The sequence below is a fragment of the Grus americana genome, chromosome 3, assembly GCF_028858705.1.
Source record: "Grus americana isolate bGruAme1 chromosome 3, bGruAme1.mat, whole genome shotgun sequence".
NCBI lineage: Eukaryota > Metazoa > Chordata > Aves > Gruiformes > Gruidae > Grus > Grus americana.
Genome location: NC_072854.1, coordinates 118970607 through 118989374, shown reverse-complemented (window position 1 = coordinate 118989374; position 18768 = coordinate 118970607). Strand labels below are relative to the sequence as shown.

Below are 18768 nucleotides of genomic sequence, written 5' to 3'. Positions count from 1 at the left end.
GCTTTGGCTTATTTTATTTTTAGATGGGGCAACTCAGGAGGCTGGAAACGTTTGCTAAGAGAAGCATTTTTTTTTAACCTGGCCCACACAACCTTCTGAAGGAAATCTGTATCACTGAAGCAAAGGAATTCCGTATTTTCCTTCTCAGTAATGTAAATTTGGGAGTTGTTTTGTGCTCAGAAAAAGAATCCCTGCTGATGCTATATTTATCCTTACTCAACAAACGGAAAAACAGTGAGGATCAGTTCTATTCCATATCCCACGGGAAAAATGCGTTGTCACATTTCTTCTAGACTTATTTTTATGTTTGCTCCCATTTCAACGTTACTGACTTCACACACTTACAAGAGACATCATGAATCAATTCTATAGTTCAGTATCTAAAAGTCTTCTACATTTGCAAACTATACTGACAACTCCACGATTTCTGAATGAAGAGTTCATCACAATTCAACAAAGGAACTTCCTGCACTTCTCCATACAAAAAGGCGTTATGCGCCCGAGGAGTTCCAGGAAGAATGCACCAGGTAAGATGACTTTCAGTGTCGCACATTTCATCTCTTCAGACCATATGAATGTTGACAAATACAGGATCCTGTCAAGCTAATATCAAAACAACCAATAGAAACAAGTTAAACACTACAATTCATGAAGTCTAAAGTAATAAACTCTATATGGGTCCAAAAGGGACTAAATGAGATCCAGCTTGCTCGCCCTTACCTTTTTATGTATTTGATTCATTAATTTAGCACCTTAGATTTCAAAATTTTGCAAGTTCCAAAGCAAACTTGATTATTACTTAGTGATATCGGTTAACAAATTCTGTATCTGACCTCAGCTGATAATTTATACTAAAACATATCCATTGCAAAAGCAGTTTGGGGGTTTTAACAATGTAGTATTGCAACCTAAAAATAATCTATTATGGAGTTAATATTTTATATGGAAACAACTGAAAGTCAGTCTGAAAAGTAAGACCTCACATGACTTAATTTGCACCTTGTGAAAGAAAAGGAAGTTAATTTCATGAAATCATGGACCAAATATTCAAGTTTAGCTAAGAACACGCACACAAAGCACGAAGATGTTCATCTGCACAAATGCAGAGTTCTATCAAGTATTTTAGAAACCTCATCCTTCTCTTCTTCTGCACATAACAAATCCCCTATAAACAATCATCATTTTTCAAGCCCCTAAGGAAGGAATTAACAGCTTAGGAGAGCTCTACCCAGTGCCTGCTGAAAGATACCTACACACAGAGCCTTTTCCCTCTTGACTTAAGATTGTTCTGTGAAAAGTAATTACCATTAAATCTCATCTCTGAGTATCATAACTGACAAAATGCAAAATGAATCAGACCGAAGCAATTAACATCTGTATGCTATTACCCAACTATCCACACAAATAAATAGCATTTTATATTTGATGATAATTAGATCAAGCACATTGCCCTAAAAATATGGGGTTTTAGAGTATCCTCCTACTCAGAACACAGCAACACATAAATCTTCTAGTATGTCCCATGTTGGCCCTTTACAGATCAAGTGGGAACAGAGAGAAGCACAATAGTGCATAGCATTATCTAGAAAATAATATATTGACAATTAACGTATTTTAGTCCTTCAAAATCTCAGATTTAACGGGTTCTTGATGGAGCACTTCTGTTGATTACAGCAAAATTTAGCAAGATAAGAGGAAGCAACCTTTTAAAGCAACATTTTATTTATTAAACTATTTTAAAGAAATACTTATAAATCCATCTAAGTCAAGAGACAATGTCACTATTCTACAAGCACTGGGACCAATTCATAACTACTAATTTCTAGAAACGTTTTCCTCTAGGGCAACTGACAGCATAGCACGATGTGATCTCATAGCTGTCTAATCTAGACAGAATATGCATGATTGGTGCAACATTCCTGCCTTTCAAAAGGGGCAGTCACAATCTAATCATACAAAGCTCAATACACAATCCTAGCCTTTCCAGCTTAATAGTTGTTTGGTATGTAAACAGAACATTTTGTCTGACCTCCATGTTCAAGATGAGGGAATTATTTCACGCTGTATTCCACAGATGAGTTTTGGTTTTCTTTTTGTTTTGTTTTGGGGGGTTTTTTGTTTGGTTTTGGGGGCATTTTTGGGTTTGTGTTTTTTTAACTAGAATGGATGAAAAGTATTTAGGTTTCTTTTCCCATATTAAAGGGATTTTGAAGTATACCTTTGAAGTCTACAAAGTATTATTATCAAAGACCATTTCAGCATGGATGTGGGACAGAAAATTTATTTCTTTTTTAAAGAAAAAGGAAATGCATAAAATTCAAATTCCTGTTCAAACTGCAAGAATAAAAAAGACAGGCACTAGGATTGCCATAGTTGACTGCTACACTTACAATTACCCTCACACAGCCATAAAAAATTTGATTTGAGGAAAAAGCGATTAAAATTCACCATATATAATGGGAATGATACATATCGCTATGCACTGACTGTTGCTCACCCAAACAGGTCAAGCTGGAACTGGCTAAAAGTTCACGTGGTACGTTCAAGATGATCAATGACAAAAATTATAATGCACAAAATACTTCAAAGAAAAGAATGTTCTTCTGTTGAACAAAGACTTATTCTTTTCTAAGTATTTTCAGTGTTATTGTCTCAATACAGCAGCTGAAGAATATGAAACTGCTGATTCTGTGCATATAATTCAAACTGTTGTACACATACTTGAATATATATGTTAAACCAGATAAAAAACAAACCCATTTTAATATACCTCAAACTAAATAATGTTCTTTATGGAGTTGAATAACCAGCCTATAAAAAACTAACTTATAAACACTAACCTAGAAAAAAAAAATTCATGTGCATTGGAAATTTTTAGTGCCACTTATTCAAATCAAGGAGAGGACAACTGCTCTTACAAGTACCTTCAGCATAGCTGTAAAAAAAAAGTTTGCAATTAGCAAAAGACAAATTAAAAATAGGGCTTTGAACCAAACTCTACTAAGCTATTTTCAATGACAATTTCCTCTGGTAAAAGACAGGTTAACGGTAAGATGACGAACATTTACTTCTGATGTTTACTGGTGCTTGAGGTAAGAACTTCAGAACGGCATCTGGCTGAATTAACACATCATAGCCAGTCCCCCTATGAATATGTTGACTTCACACACAAAAATGATTTCTTAACTATGTAAATCAATATAAGTCACTACAAGTTAAAAAAAAAAGCCTCAATTTTCACATCTTCAAAATTTGGTGAAGTTATTAACAGATCTTCCTGTGTGCAATCGTACAACCCTCTACAAATCCTACACTGAGTAAACATTGAAAAGTAACACCGCAAAAAGAAAATTCCATTTAGTCAGGAAATAAAAATCCTTTACTAAGTTACACTGCCTAGTTTTTCCGTGCAATCTTTATTAAATTTAAACAGTCTCTCATTCTTTTTGAGCTTGGTATAATTTAACTTTTATTGCAAAGTAATTTTTAAAACTGTATGTTTATTTTTAGCTGGTGAAATTTATCAGCAGCTAAAACTTCCGAGTAATTTCAGCCTTTTTTGATCTGCAATGCTTTCTCTTCAAATAGGCCTTTTAGTTATGACTTCCGTTCAACTTCAGCTTTGCTAAGATCTTTTCTACCTTGCTCTTCTCCCAACTTCTAAAATTTCATAGACAAAAAAATAACCAGAATTTATAACAACTGTGCAGTACTGGCAACAGAGGCACATAAGCTAAGCTGCAGCACAGGGCTGAAGCAGGTGAGCCAAACCAGACAATGAAACAGCCATGAAGTCCTGCTGAAATGGACAGGTCTGCAGCTCCAGAGAAGCACAGCAAATAATAAAATTAAATGAGTACTTATCAATTAAAGCTTAACTTTGACAAGAAGATTAACTTTTAATTATTCAAGTATTTAAATGTTTTTTAAATAATTATTTTGAAACCTTTTACAAAAGCTCAGCTTTGACAGTACGAGTTTTGGGATGACAGATCATGCGCCTCATCCTTGCTAAATGACTCTAATAGCTTAGAGCGAATTATTCTACTTTTTTTCTTTTTTTAGAGTTTGCTCCTGTAGAATTTGAGTTTTCATTTCTATTTCATTTTGAAAACCTAAACTTCCTGTAAGGCTGCAATTATCTTACACTCTGTGGATAACACAAGCAGTCCACACTGATAGCATGGTTTAGTTTTCATCCCCCCTCCATGGACAGGATGTGCCCAGAAAGTTGACAAAACCAGCATGTTGTTACTGGATTACTTACCGGTGAGTAGAGCTCTATTTGATCACCTCCTTTACCTACCATCATTGGCCTTTGAGGGTCTCCCACAAGCGCTGCACATGACTCTGGAGCCCTTGAAATTTCAAATTGCAGGTCGGTAAGCTCATGCATTGGCATATGTTTCAAGCATTGACTTGCCCCTTATTACATGAACATCAATACTGTGCAGAGACCCCTCCTCCCTCAGTTACATTTTAACACCCTTAGTTTCACAAGGAGGTAGGTAAAGTTCTGCAAACAGGAAAAGTTCCAAAACAAGTAACTAACAACTAACTTCTCCCCTCCCTCTATCCTTGCTTTCTTTACAGGTCTTACCTCCTTAAAAATAGAAAAATTAACACCCTGCTAGGAAAAACTTCTTATCTAAGAACACAGAAGAAAATGCCGAATTTATCACTGGTTTGCATTTGCACAGACTACAGAGAATAAACTTTTCGGCCAATTCTCTGGGTTTTATAAGTTATTTATATGAACGTATGTAACTACATAAGGCAGTGATCAGTCAGCTTACCAAAGCAAAGAGAAATGGCCAATCCGAAAGGCCACAGGCCCCAAATAAAGCATAGGCATTTCATTTCATGAGCTGTACTTTGATATTCAACAGTAAACACAAATACTGTGATTGACATTCTCAAACGGTAACAAAGGCTCTAAATTCAAACTAAGAGTGAGGGAACAGAGGGAATCCTAATAGTTTTGTAGTACAAGTAATATGGGCCAGGTCAATGCTAGATGCATGCACAGATGCACATGTTTACCTACCTGATATTTCAAATTTCACCAATTCCAGCTCCATAATGCAGTGCGCTCAGGAAACATTAAAAAGTGGGAAACAGTGACAGAGATCCCAAGCTAAAGAAAATGTTTCAGTAAATAATTATCTGTTTGTGTTTACATTTGTCATATTTCCAGTTCAAAATGAGCATAATATTTTTCATAGCACAAACAAGATACAAAGTGACAGTTTGGTTTTCAAATAGCAAGGCAGAAAGTTTTAATTGCACTAAGTTATCATTACATTGTCTAAACATTAGGGTGGTCAAGGAGAAGTGGCCTCTGATGCTACATTAGTCTCATCTTATATACGACATGAAATTTATTAGCAATCAGCTGTAAGTTTAGGATGATGACAAAATTTTAAACAGGAACTAACCTTTTCATTTGATTGTCTTCTTTTCTTTAGTTGAATGAGATCTGTTTCCACCTTTTCAGCCAACTCCAGCTTCCTCTTGTTCCTCTTAAAAGCTGCTAAACTAAACCCTATAAAAATAATTCAAAAGCATTTAACTAAGTAAAAATTATTTCATTTAAACAAATATTTATACGTTTACATTTTGGAGGTCATGCCCCCAAAATATTTTTATTGATGCAAAAGGCATCGACAAAAAAGCCAACAACAAAGTATTTAAGTTTCAGTACAACATAGTTCATACTCTCCTAAGTGATGGAAGTTCTACTATTGTTCAGCAACAGTGATGGGTAAAATATCTAGTAGAAACAAGTCACTGAACACATATGGAAGCTATGTTGGTCTAAATATCTCTCTGTTTGGCAAAGAAGCAGCACTGCACAGAAGAGAACGGAATAAGTGGCTTGTGTTAAAATTACTGGGTTTGACTGCTGACAAGTAAATAGATACCATGTGAGCTCATTCTGATATCCATAAAATTAGGCTACTATTTTATTACCTTAATTGCATATCTGTATGTTTACCCATATATTTAAAGCCACACAATAGTCTAGCAATATTTTTATGTTCCATAATCCAACACACTCTAAAGACCACCTAGGTCTTGAAAAGACAAACATGTATTTTCCACATCTAAGTCCCACATTCAGAAAGGAAGTGTTCTCTAAAGTGGAGTTAAAAAAAAATTGTTATGCTTAAAAGACCATAATAACATGTTCCCATTTTAGAAGTTTCAGTTCATGAAAAAATTGCAGATATTTACATATTTATTTTAAATGAGTTTTGACTTAATATTATCCACAGATTGTTTTAACATTCTCTTTGAAACGTAGAGAAAAGAGGAAGGGGGAAAAATGTCTTTGTCACTTGTTTAGTCATGCAAAATAAGCTATTAGGAGGGCAGAGATACACACAGGTAAGTCACCAATTCAATGGAAGTTAAAAAGCACAGGTTTTCTATTTAATCTATAAGCCTTAAAAACTGTCCTTTTAAATGAAATTCTGAATACAGTTAAATGGCTATTATTCAGAAGACTGGAACAGCTGCAAGAACAGTCTATGAATAAAATCAATATTGCAGAGCCAACACAACACAAAGCTTTCATTTACAATTCTCAAAGTACACAGACAGTGAGCATTTTACTTCCTTGAAACTTCCCCATGCAGGTGCCAAAATCACCTACTGAACTCCCCTTTAAACCTGTTTTTGAGTACATAAAACTGGACCTTAAACTACCACAGTTATTCCAATATATAACCTAAAAGTAATAAGAAAACTGGCATTTCTCGCCAAAAACCTAACGAATACCAGTTTCTTAAAACTGTAAACACATATTAATCTGCCATCACCAAGAAAGGAGCTCTTTCTACCATACAGAGTTGATTAACGTAGCTACTTTGGACAACACATTTCTATGTTGGAAATGAGGTCCAAGAGGTATGATAAGGGGAGCAGGCAAAGAATCATTTTAGTCTAGTGTCTAGTACTAATGGTGGGGGGGGGAGAAACAACAAACAAAGAAACCCTCACAGATCAAGAACTTGTTAAACAGAAGTGTCTCAAAATAAACCAAGCCAGCACATTGTTTTTAACATAATTTTTTAAGCAGGAGAATTTGTAAGTTGATATGACTTCAATAAATACAGCAAATACCTACAGGCAGAGCCACAATATGGGTAAGTAAGAGTGGCGCCTGCCTGTGGTACTCATCAAAAGTAGGTATTACACGGGGATAAATATGCCTAAGCCTGTTATCTACTGCTGCTATTGCCTCCTGCCAATTCAGAAAAAAGCGTACTTAGAGAAGCAAGACAAATACGAGGGTGCAGAAGCCCATATGTGAAAACCTGAAGTTTTCCTTGTACTCCAGAATCTAATGCTAGCAGTGTCCTGAAACCTTCTGCAATATTTGCACGTTCACCAATCCAAATATATGCGCAAGATCACGTCAAAACTAGAGAACACATGGGCTAGTTCCAAGCTGCCCTGCCAGCTACACAGAGTGCTGCTATACAGCTCTCAGCATCATCACTCCAACTACACCTTGGTTGCTACTCATTCTACCATTTTTTCCACAACATATGAAATTCTCCAAGCTTAAGAGAGATGTCCCCAGTCTATAGCTAAGCAATTAAACAATCTTCAGATTTTACCTTGTGCTTCTAGATTCTATTTGTCTTTTCAAAACAAGAAAAAACTTGAAGATTTGAAGTATCTAATTGTTCACAGTAGATTCGTATCTGCATTGTTAATTCAAAGTAGTATCAGTTAGCTAGGAAATACAGGGCAGAAAACAGGTCATTATTAACAAAGAAGTACACATTTTACTAAGCAATAAGAAACACAACATGTGAAATTAGGCTTGTCCATGCTTACAGAATGGATGACACTATTCTACAAAGCAGTAATTTTGACTAACAAAAAACTGTACTTAGTCCCCGGGTGTCAGAAATATTTTCAGTTCCTGGGTACCCCAACTGCCTTTCAACTACCTGTATGCTGGGATAAAGACTTGTCGTGCATTTTTTCCTATATTGCTTTTCTTACTTCACTGGTCTCGTAAGCAGAAGTGGTGCAGTGCATCAAGGACTCTTTTACTGGATGATCAGACATCCAGAGCCCCAGGAGATGCTGTGGCATGCATTTTTTGCGTATCTTAGTCAGACAAACAGATGAAGAAAGTTTTCTAGTAACACAGGATGATGTATGTTGGAAGGGATCTTAGGAGGTCGTATAGTCCAACCTCCTAAGAAAAGCAAGTCCAATTGAAAAGGACTGCATAGGAACTTGTCAAGTTTTGAGTATCTTCAAGGATGGAGATTTCACAACTCCTCCGGGCCTCTGGTCTAATATTTGATCAACCTCATGTTAATTTTTTTTTTTTTTCAATTAGTCAAAGCCACACATATTCTAATTTATGTCAGTCCTCTATGATCCTATCCCTGTGCATCACACACCACCATAACTAATATAACCCTTAAATGCCCAAGTACAGAACAGTTCTACATTAAGGAAGCTAACATGTTTGCCAAGTAAAATACACAAACTTTCCCAGTTTCCTCCATCACAATAGTTACAAAACTTAATCATCAGCTCCTATTTGGGACAGATACTGATATTTGTCACATTAGAAAGTTCATACTGTTACACTAGATAGAGATATTACAGAGGTGTCAGTCATGGTTCTGTACCTCCAGAAGACACGAATTTTGATCTGAAACATCCAAGGGTCTTTGTGGAGGGATTGTTTTGGGGAAGTTCTTTTTCAGGGGTGGAGGAGGGTGGGGTTTTAATATCGTGCCTCCCTTCTGAGAATTATTTAGATGAATTAATGTATTAATTCAATAACTCTTACATTTTATTCAGTTTAGGATGAAATGTGATACCTTTCAATACTGTGAGGGAAAGAAAGTCTAATCAGACTTCCCCTAGAGTGGAAATTCTTGTGCTCAGGCTACATTCAACTTCAGAATAGTTACTAGGAATAACATTCATTTGAAAGTTGAAGATTTTGTTTTAGCAAGGACTGAGGAATAATTGCCTTTCATTATTTAGGGAAAATTAATTATTATCAGTGATTATCAATTCCTCTTGGCAGGATAAAACAGCTAATTCCTTCAAAGTGACCAAAGAACTGTGAAATAAAGGACCAGTTTCTAAAACAAAGCCTAGCAATTTCCCTTTTTTCCTCTGACATAGATTTGTGCCCAACTTCAGATGATCAGTCAAAAATAAAATGTCTTGAATCTGAAATTTGATTATTTTTTTTCCTCCCAGAATAAGGGAATAAAGGCTCATAGCAAGTGAAAGGCTGCCTGCCCTCAGTTTATTCCTGCCTTTGTGATGTTCTATCTATGTAAAACCACTATAAATGCCATTAAACTGGCTAGTATTCTGGTTGCTTTGTCCTGCTCTACAAGTGACAGACTATAAAATGCAAGTGAACTTCACACTAAACAAATTAAAGATGACATTAAAGTTTTCTGAAAACATCCTGTAAGTATGGTCCTTGTCAAAGAATATATTATGGGGTTTTAAGTTCAATAAACCATTTTATGAACTAAAAAAAATCCAGGACTCAAATGTGCTCAGTTAATGATGCACACATAACATGGATAAATAACCCACTGAAAAGTTATTTGGAAAATAAGCACTACACATAGCAGGAAAATGCCTACACACAGTTTAGATTTAATGTGAATTATGAACTTAACACAAAAACTCAACTTTGTGGTGCAATGATGCTAAGAAATTTCATTTGTCCTAAATGACAGTACAAAAAAACACTCTCACCTTCAACAAGACAGCACATTCCAAGCTTGAGAAGAGGAAAAGGACACAACACAGTGTTGAAGACAGGCATGTTTTCCTAAAACAAATGCAATATAGCTACATCAGCCTGATGTTGCCTGGGCCAAGGAGAAAGGGAAGCAAGAGAGATAGTGCTTATTGACTGGGAAGGGAGGAAGCTAGAAAAAAAGAGGTAAGGGAGTAGATGGAATTTCAGTTTGAAAAATTCTTCGATCACAGCCTAGAGGTATTGTTGTTGGAATCTATGGAAAGGTATTTAGTACAACATCCTTTCTTTTTGCTCAAGAATTTAAAAGCTTAGATGAAAATCAAATATGTGCTTTCAGATAAAATGTCCCTGACAATTACTACCCTACACAGTAATAGCAAGTATGTTCAAACTCATTCTTAAAAGAATTGTGTCTCGGAAGCCAGAGTACAACCAGCTCTTCTGTTTTGCTTTCTCATTTATGTACATGCTGTCATAAATAAAACTACTTCAGTTCTCCTGCTGGGAGAGGGGGGAAAAAACAGAACAAAAAACCCCCACAGCTTTACAAAATGATTGTCTGTTAGCGTTTAAATGCCATACTCAGGCCTCATCCAGATTAAAGACATCTAACAACTCACAACAGAAGCGTATCAGAATTAGAACATTATTAAATGCTCATGACTTCAGTCTCACATTTACGGTGTTTATCACATGCCCCTGCAATGCAGCATGGGGTGCCTCTTGAAGAACAAACATCCCTTCAAGGACCTGAAAACATCTTCCCAGTCCTCTGCATTCTCCCTTCAACCCCGCAAGGTACCAACAGGAGCCTCCCACATGTACTCTGTACTTAAATGCACTGCATTTTGGGTCTAACTCTGCTAGACGGTAGAAGCACCAGGTGGAACACTTGGTTGCGGCAGAGTTGCAGAAGTTGAGACAAGCGTAGGGGTTTGCCCTGGAGAAGGCTCAGTGCCTGAGCACAGAATAGGTGGAAGTAGCTCCTGCTCAACACCGCTCGCCTGCAGGAGAGGTTGATACGGTGTCAGAATGTGTGCTTGGTAACATGATGCATTATCTATAAATGCAGAAGAAAAAAATCTCACAGGCACATCTTGCCCAAAGTTAAGAATGTTAAAGATTTTTCCCATTTTCAAAAGGTTCCAGTGTTACTGATGAGAAAGGACCACAAGACCTTCATTACATAATTCACTAGCGCAAGATCCTCATCTCCTACGTTATCATGGCTAGGCAATAAATATAGCTTTTATACAGGCTTTTTACATCATTATCACCACTTTACAGAAAGAGATGAGAAAGTAATTTTCAGCAAGCAGGTCAGTGGAAGAAAAAGAAACAGAGCATTGGTCTCTCAGTCAGTTCAGAGTTGTCATCTGCGTGCCACTTTGCCACAAAACTTCCACATCGTTTACTTGTCTCTTGTACTGATCCTCTTGGCATTCTGGCAGTCTGATCATCCCCCTAACTCCTTTTACTGTTATACTATGTACAAGTAAAGACTTAACCAAAAATGTTGACAGTTCTATTATATAATGCTGCAGTGACTCAGTAAATGAAAGACAACTGTATTCCCTATTCCACACGGTCCTTCTTAGTCCCCTTTCACAGCCTGTTAGAAATGATCCAGAGAACAGAGGTAAGAGAAAAATGGTTAGAGAGAAAATTAGAATTGTCCTATTCATGGACTCCTTGAAACTACTGAACTGAACATACAGAACAAAACACAAGACTAAGGCACTTTCTTTTTTTCTCCTCCTTTTAATGATGGTAAAATTCATACATATCTACTTGTTAACTCCAGGCCTGTGTACTTTAACTAAGCCTGTAGTTGACTATTAGAGTACACTAATATTTCTTGCCCAAAGTCAATGCAAAAAGTTTTTGGTAAAATGCCCATGCTTCCTTAAAATTCCCATGCTTTTATAAGGCACATCTATTCTCTTACATATTTTCAGGCTAGGTAAAAGAAGTATTTAAGTGAACAACTAAGTTTTCAAATAGAAGTTAAATACAAATTTCTAGCACCACTAAATCACAAATCAAGATCAGGACAATAGTCAAATCTTCCTCTTTACAGTGGTGGAAGAGCAAGCAGAGCAAGCTCAGAACACAAACTCCAATGTTTCTATTACGGTCATAACAAATTATTATGCAACAAGATATTATGCAACCTATGACTGTTCAGCAATCATGGTTTAAAAGCAAACTGTAAATTGAAAATACTAAGATATGTCAAAAAAAAATTTTAAATCTTTGGAGTACAGATCGAGCTCTGACCAATCATATAGCACCCCCTGGCAGACATTTCTTATAGTCAACTGAAAGAACCAGAATGGAGAGCTTTCTACATTTTATCTTTCTATTCCTTGTTAAAAGAGAATGCAACTATTGGACAGAAGTGAAGATACTAGCAAATTAGTTAACCCACAGGAATTAAAATGATCCATTTAAGAATTCTGTTGAGCAGTTGCTAAAATAAATGGCCCAAATGAAAACAAATAGATGAAAATAAATTTCATTTTAACAAAGCTATTTTAAATGACAAATTAACACCACTTATGCTTGTGTTGGGACCAAAGACTACTAGCGCTACTTCCCATGTTGCCATACTTTGACAGAGACAGCAACACGAATGGGAAAAAAACCTGCACTCAGCATCAAAAACATATAAAAAATTATCTTTCTCAGAGCGTTACTATATAGATCTGTTCTTCATAACAAGAACTCGGGGTCAGCTGTTGCTGGACATACTATTTCTTACTACTTCCTGGAAGAAATCTCTCTTTTCCAGCAAGCAGCCTCTCCTGCTCCCTGGAAGATTTTCATTCAAAGCATCTTCGGGGTACTTCAGCCCAACTTTTTTCCTGGCTAACTTAAAGCTGTTCTATTGGCTGCACTTAGCTGTTCAGATTTCAGAACTGCAAGTGAACCTACAATATTATGATGTTCAATTCCAGGGAGGATTTACGTCATGTCTGGCCTTTTTTTTTTTTTTTCTTTTCTCCTTTTTCTTCTTTTTATTGCCAGTGAAACACATGCACTTACCAGAGCTCATTTACTTTGCATGTTATGGAACAGAGGTAACAACTTTCACTGTGAAAGACAAGCATTTTCTATCTGAGAGATACCTCTTAAGTTTCCTAAAATCAGATATGTATTCAGATTAACCAAACTTCCTAATCAAATCCCCAAAAACCTTGGAGTTTCTCTTCGGATCTCTTTCATTCTCACTGTAAAACAAAGAAACAAAACACCATCTAAACCACTGCCCAGTGTCACTGATTGAACCTCGTAACACAGTTCCAGCAACATGGCAAGCGTTTTTCTTAATGCAGTAATAGTGGAAGAGACAACTGGGGATGAGGTGAGGTTTGGGGGTTTGGAGGAGAGGCAGGCTAAGTAAGCAATACCGGTGGACAGGGAGACACGGTGTCACTAGAAGTATGACAATCTGCACGACACAATTCTAGAAAAGGCTCTCCCTCATTAAAGCAGCCAAGCAGCCATGAAGTAAAAGGGACTATGCTTGCATACACAAAATTGGTTAAAAAATAGAAAACAAAATAGCAGTAAATAAGTATCTTGCTACAAGTGGAAAGCCAAATCAACCTATAGTAGCATCTGCTCTGTTCAACAGCATGATGTGATTTTGCTGGGGACACTAAGTTATTCAAGGTAAGAAGAGGACTTTACTGAAGGATTCTGAGTAGTGACCCAACAATAAATCAGCAAATTTTATTCAGCAAGTCTCAAAATAATAAGAGAGGTAGTTCTTCACACAACCCATAGTTGTAAGGGTTTCTGCAGATGCTGGAAATTAATATGGGCTCAAGAGAAAACAACAATCTCATGGCAGAAAATGCCACTGATTACCCTAAATGTATGTAGGAACCAGTCATGACTCAGGAATGTAGAGTCTGGGATAGCAAATGGGGCAGGAAAAGTGAAGTACATGTTTGCTCTGGTTTTATATTCCTCCTTTAGCATCATTTGTGGCTACTCTTGGAGTCCAGTTATCAAGCTATCAAGGATCCACTGCAGCTGCTTTTGTTCTCATGTAATATAACTTACTGAAGTACTTATGGTCACTTCCACATTGTTAGAGTTAGAGGTACAAGCTTGCTGCATGAGTAGTCACCTTCCTTCTCTTTCCTTTTGAAGATTTAACATTGTAAGCAATCGTAAGATGCTGTCTTACACCACGTTATCTTTCTCAAATCAACTGCTTTGCCTCTACTATAGGCTGAACTGAAAAACTCAGATGAAAGTGGTTCAGTTATTACTAGTGCAGGCACAGATACTGACAGTTGAAGATGTACCTCAAATTTACGTTGTCTATTTAGAGTAAAGTATACTTTTACTATTTATAAGAGGTGGCATGATACGGTTAATTAGCATTTCTAAACTGTAATTACAGTCTTCACACTGTGATCGCTTTCAAAGCAGTCTCTCTAGCACAGTAACAAAGGTCCAGCATAAGCTAGTATGGGCTCTAGTATTGGCAGGAATTAAGCTCTAGTATGGGCAGGAATTAATAAATTCAGCTTTCTTGCAGACTGTAGGCAGTACAGGCAGATCACATTTCAGGTTTTTTTTTTTTTTTAAAAAAAAAACCAACCCACTCGCTACACTGGAAAGCCACCAGATTTCTACAAACAGCAGAAATCCCATTTCCTTGCACTCTTGGCAAACTGAAAAAGACAAAGCAGGTGAGCCTTGACATAACCTTGATGTAGTTCAACAAGTAACATGGTTTAAAACATCATTTCAGTTTGGTGCTTAGATACTTTGATAGTTCTGAGAGAATTATGGAGTGTGACCACAAAGCTGATCGTGCAACTTGCTTTGTAACTGATCATATGGAGAGCTCCATCCGTGCAAAAACAACCGCACAATCCCACAGCCTTATAGCACGTGTAACATTACTCTTGCCATCTCAGGTCCGGGAAAAGGGAGACAGAATAATGCAACTTCGCAGAATATATTTTCCACGTGCAGCACAGAGAAGCCAAAACATATGCACCTAGTTCTCCCTGCTAATACTTATTGCAAGTACACATCTGAGGTTGGGATTAGGGGTTTTTTGGGGGTTGGGTTTTTGTAATTAAGTTACTAAACATATTTTCCCCGATATTTGACAATTACTTCAGTTCTTCGTGTTAGAGAGCTTTTCAACAGTCACATAATTTCAAGTTAATTTACCCCCAATTCTCCATGCAAAGTCTACCGTAGCATCTGTAGCAAGCCTAATCAAAAAGTCTCCCTTTTTTTGAAGTCTGTTACATTATTTAATGCAATAGCTCACTTCAGATGAAATCTTTTGTGGTTGCTTGGAAACAACAGTCTCTTTAATTGTTTCTTAAGCACATCTAACTTTCCCTCCCCTGGTAACACTGGAAAAAACTATTTTGGTTTTTTTGTATGTCACCTGTGAGACAGTTTCCAATTTCTTTTCAGCTATAACAATCCCATGTTGTCACACATGGTGTTAATGATAACTTTACAGCCTCGCTGACCACAAGTCTACACGTTACAAGACTAGCTTTGCTATGGACTACTATGGAAATCAGCATTACATTTTCTGGAACTGATTTTTCAACTTTTTGTTTGCTCTTTCTTCCTGTTGTGCTGTTCATTTTTTAAAGAAAAAAATCAGATATACTACCATTAATGATTATACTGCAAAATTAAATGTACATAAATCTTAGGAAAAATGACAACTTTTAAGTTGCTCAAGCAATCTTTTCCCAGATGCCTCTTAGAATGGCTAATAATGCAGTCTTAATGTAAGCTAGTATTGTTTTCCTACGTATCCAGTTTAGGGACTTAAATAGCAGACACTGTCATCTCATCTTTTTTGCAAAGGAAACTGAAGCACAGGACCGTAATAGTCAAATACCTCCTTTCTGTAAATCCAGTTAGACACAGACTATCATTTATGCTAAGGTCAAGCAACAGAATTAGAGAACATCTGTGAAGAATTCAGTTTTAAGTATTTTGCTAAGTATTACAAAGAATATCTGATTGACAATCAGTGGCAGAGAATGAGGTTTTTCAACGTATCCTTCAATTACCCTAATCTGAAATCATTCTTCCAGCAAAACATTCACATAGTCTACGCTCACGTTTTAACAGTCACAGCCTGCTTCAGTTCATCCCTACAGCAGGTGTGTCCTGTGCAATGGCTCAAGCATATAACCCTACACGTGTGTGTTTCAGTATGTACAAACCTGGCTGAAAGCGGAGAGTGTGGGGAGCGGAGGTGGGGTGGCAACTTTAATACCAATATTTTTTTCATTGACATTGCAGCAGCAAATGGCATTTCTGCATTGACTTTGCAATAGGATTAATTTCCCAATCCTGGTTGTTTTAATTGTTTTAACGCAAATTGTTTTGCTAAATAGAAGTATGCTGAACGTACTGAGGAGACAAAAATATATCACTGATGTTTTGGAGCAGCTTTGTGAAAATATATTGGCTGGGATTATTCTTCTGATGTTTCTCTAATGGGAATTCATACTCTGGGTTAGGTAAACCAAACTAGCCATGGTCATCCTTATTTTTAACGTGTAGATTTGCTCTGGCTAGGGTACATTTTTGCTAGTAAGATATCAGTCGTCCATTATTGTTACAATCTAATCACCTTTGTCACAACAGAAACACACTGGTACTAGAAACAATGGACACTTGTGCATGCAAACAGAATTAGTCAAGAAACCTTCCTTCTGGAGTATCTCCTACACATAATTAGCAACTACTTTCTTAAAAAAACACCACAAAACACACAAAAACCCCCAAACCTTTAAGTGTTTTTACTCTTTCTAGTGTCAGGGAAATAAAAGTGTTCTGCTGAACTGAGCCCAAAAGTTGTTCTGCAAATGCTGTTTTGGACAGCAGACGGATAGGGTAAAAGCTTCAGTCATGTGGAACTACAAATCAAAACTTGCCGTTCAAAATGAAATGTATCATGAGTATGTATGAAAATTAGCATGATCAAGTACAATGCTGACACTGTTTCAGGGGTTACATTTAAGCATTGAGTACTAGCAACTTTGAGCTGCAATTTCTGGACATTCATCTACATTTAGAACTAGACCCAATAAAAGCCTTAATGAGAGCACTGGGTTTCAATCTCTGGTTTAGGGAATACTCATGTATTTTATGCAATAATACCATTTACTGTAAAATAAAGAAACGTCTTGTACTCTTCTGTGTTCTCATTCATCTTTGGGTAACGATCTCTGATTTCTTTCCTGCGTAACTTCAGCGGGAAGCGTAGGGCATGCTCTTGCCTATAGCAAACTACAGACTAGTAGTAAAGGCACTTTCCAAAAGGGAGAGGGACTGAAGAAGAGAAGGAAGGGGAACCACATCCTCCTTTGCATGGGTAAATGCACTAATTTTTAGCCTAGTTTATAGCTGGTGTATCAATATAACATAATCACGCCTATTATTTTAAGAAAAAAAGGTTTTGTGAGAGACCTGATTACTGCTAATACACAGTAGAACCCAAGTCCATTTTCTGGGTCAGGTTATTCCACCATATTAGATGAAGAAAAGCCTATCTAGGTTTAAAAACAAAACGACAAAAAAAAAAAAAAGGCGGCAAATGAATTTGACAGCCTGTTTAGACCAGAGCAGTTCTGGACAAAGACTCAGAGATGGGTGTAACTGTAGAATCTGAGAGTCAAACTGGCACCTGCTGAATTTAGATACAAGGCTAGCTGGTGCTTTTAGGATCCAAGATGGATCACAACTGGAGACTTGCAAGACTGAGCTGTTAAAGAGCCTATGTTTCAGTAAAAAAAGTCCTTCATTGGATTTCATCCTAGAATTACAAATTCACTTGAATTAGATGTTGCTAGAATGCAGCTGAAGTAATAGTTTATGATTTTTTTCTATTTAGATACTTAATAGAAAATAAGTAAACTTAAACCATCCTTATATACCATAATACCATAGGCTAATTGAATGTTAAGAACAGTAAAGTGATGTATACCTCGAAAGATGAGGCACCATTTAAAATTACTCTGTCCTGTTCTTCCTACTGACGCCACCAGTTTACTCACTTGTAGCCATGATACCTGGAGGACATGCTGGTATCCCGTGATCAACTGCCCATCTGTAAGCTCCTTCACCAACTAAAAAGCTAGGAGACACAGAAGAGGGAGTTTAAACAAAACCATATAACAAATCCCCCTTTTCTTGCAATTATTTTTTCTATTTGGTTTGGTCATTTTAAAATTGTAAGCTGTCTACATTTCACAGAAATGTCAGCTATAATTACATTTGGCAACCTTATGTAGTTTCATTAAAAGACTATGCAGCTCTGACATTAAGTTTGGTACTGGATAAGACCACGTGCTATTAAATTTGAAAGCACCAGCTTTTCATTGCAGCTAAACCAGGACAAAGCCGTCCAGAGTCTTGCTCTCTGTAGCAACTTAGTAAGATCCTGAAGACCAACAGCGTGGGATGAATGAGGCGAGAATGGTAAGGTATTTCCAGTAAAGTCAGCCAATGCCACAGGAATATCAAGAAGTCCTTTGCGAAGTACAACACAAGCTAAAAATAAGCCTTATTTAGAAGGATAAAGGTCTGTCTCATGGAGTTTTATCAAGTATTTGCAAATGAGTCAAGTCTACTGAATTTTTAATATATTTGCAAAAAAACGCAACAATTTGAGAGGCTGTTTTCTAGTCAGTACTGAACATTTTACAGTATAGAGATAGTACACACTACTATGGCAATGAACGATAGCAAAAAACCTATACGTAGACATGTAACTTTTAGGGGAGAAAAAAAAAAAGCCTCAGTTATCTATACTGTTTCCCCTTAAATAAATTAATCTGATTCCCTGAAAAGGGGAATGTGGTAGCTGGAAATCACACATTTTCAGAAAGCTGCTGCACAATAGTACTAACAGCAACACAGTAAAGGACAACTATTTCCAATCGTAACTTCATATCCCCCTTTCAAAATAACACGAC

At 36.7% G+C, this 18768-nt stretch overlaps 1 protein-coding gene across 1 annotated transcript in view; it reads right to left on the bottom strand.

Moving 5' to 3' along the window:
• Positions 1-18768, bottom strand: part of TASP1 (taspase 1) — an 88548-nt gene that overhangs the window by 47567 nt on the left and 22213 nt on the right. The window contains 4 exon segments of the mRNA XM_054821569.1: positions 4268-4303; positions 4305-4358; positions 5439-5545; positions 17848-17927. Of these exon segments, the coding sequence (XP_054677544.1) occupies positions 4268-4303; positions 4305-4358; positions 5439-5545; positions 17848-17927 (277 nt within the window).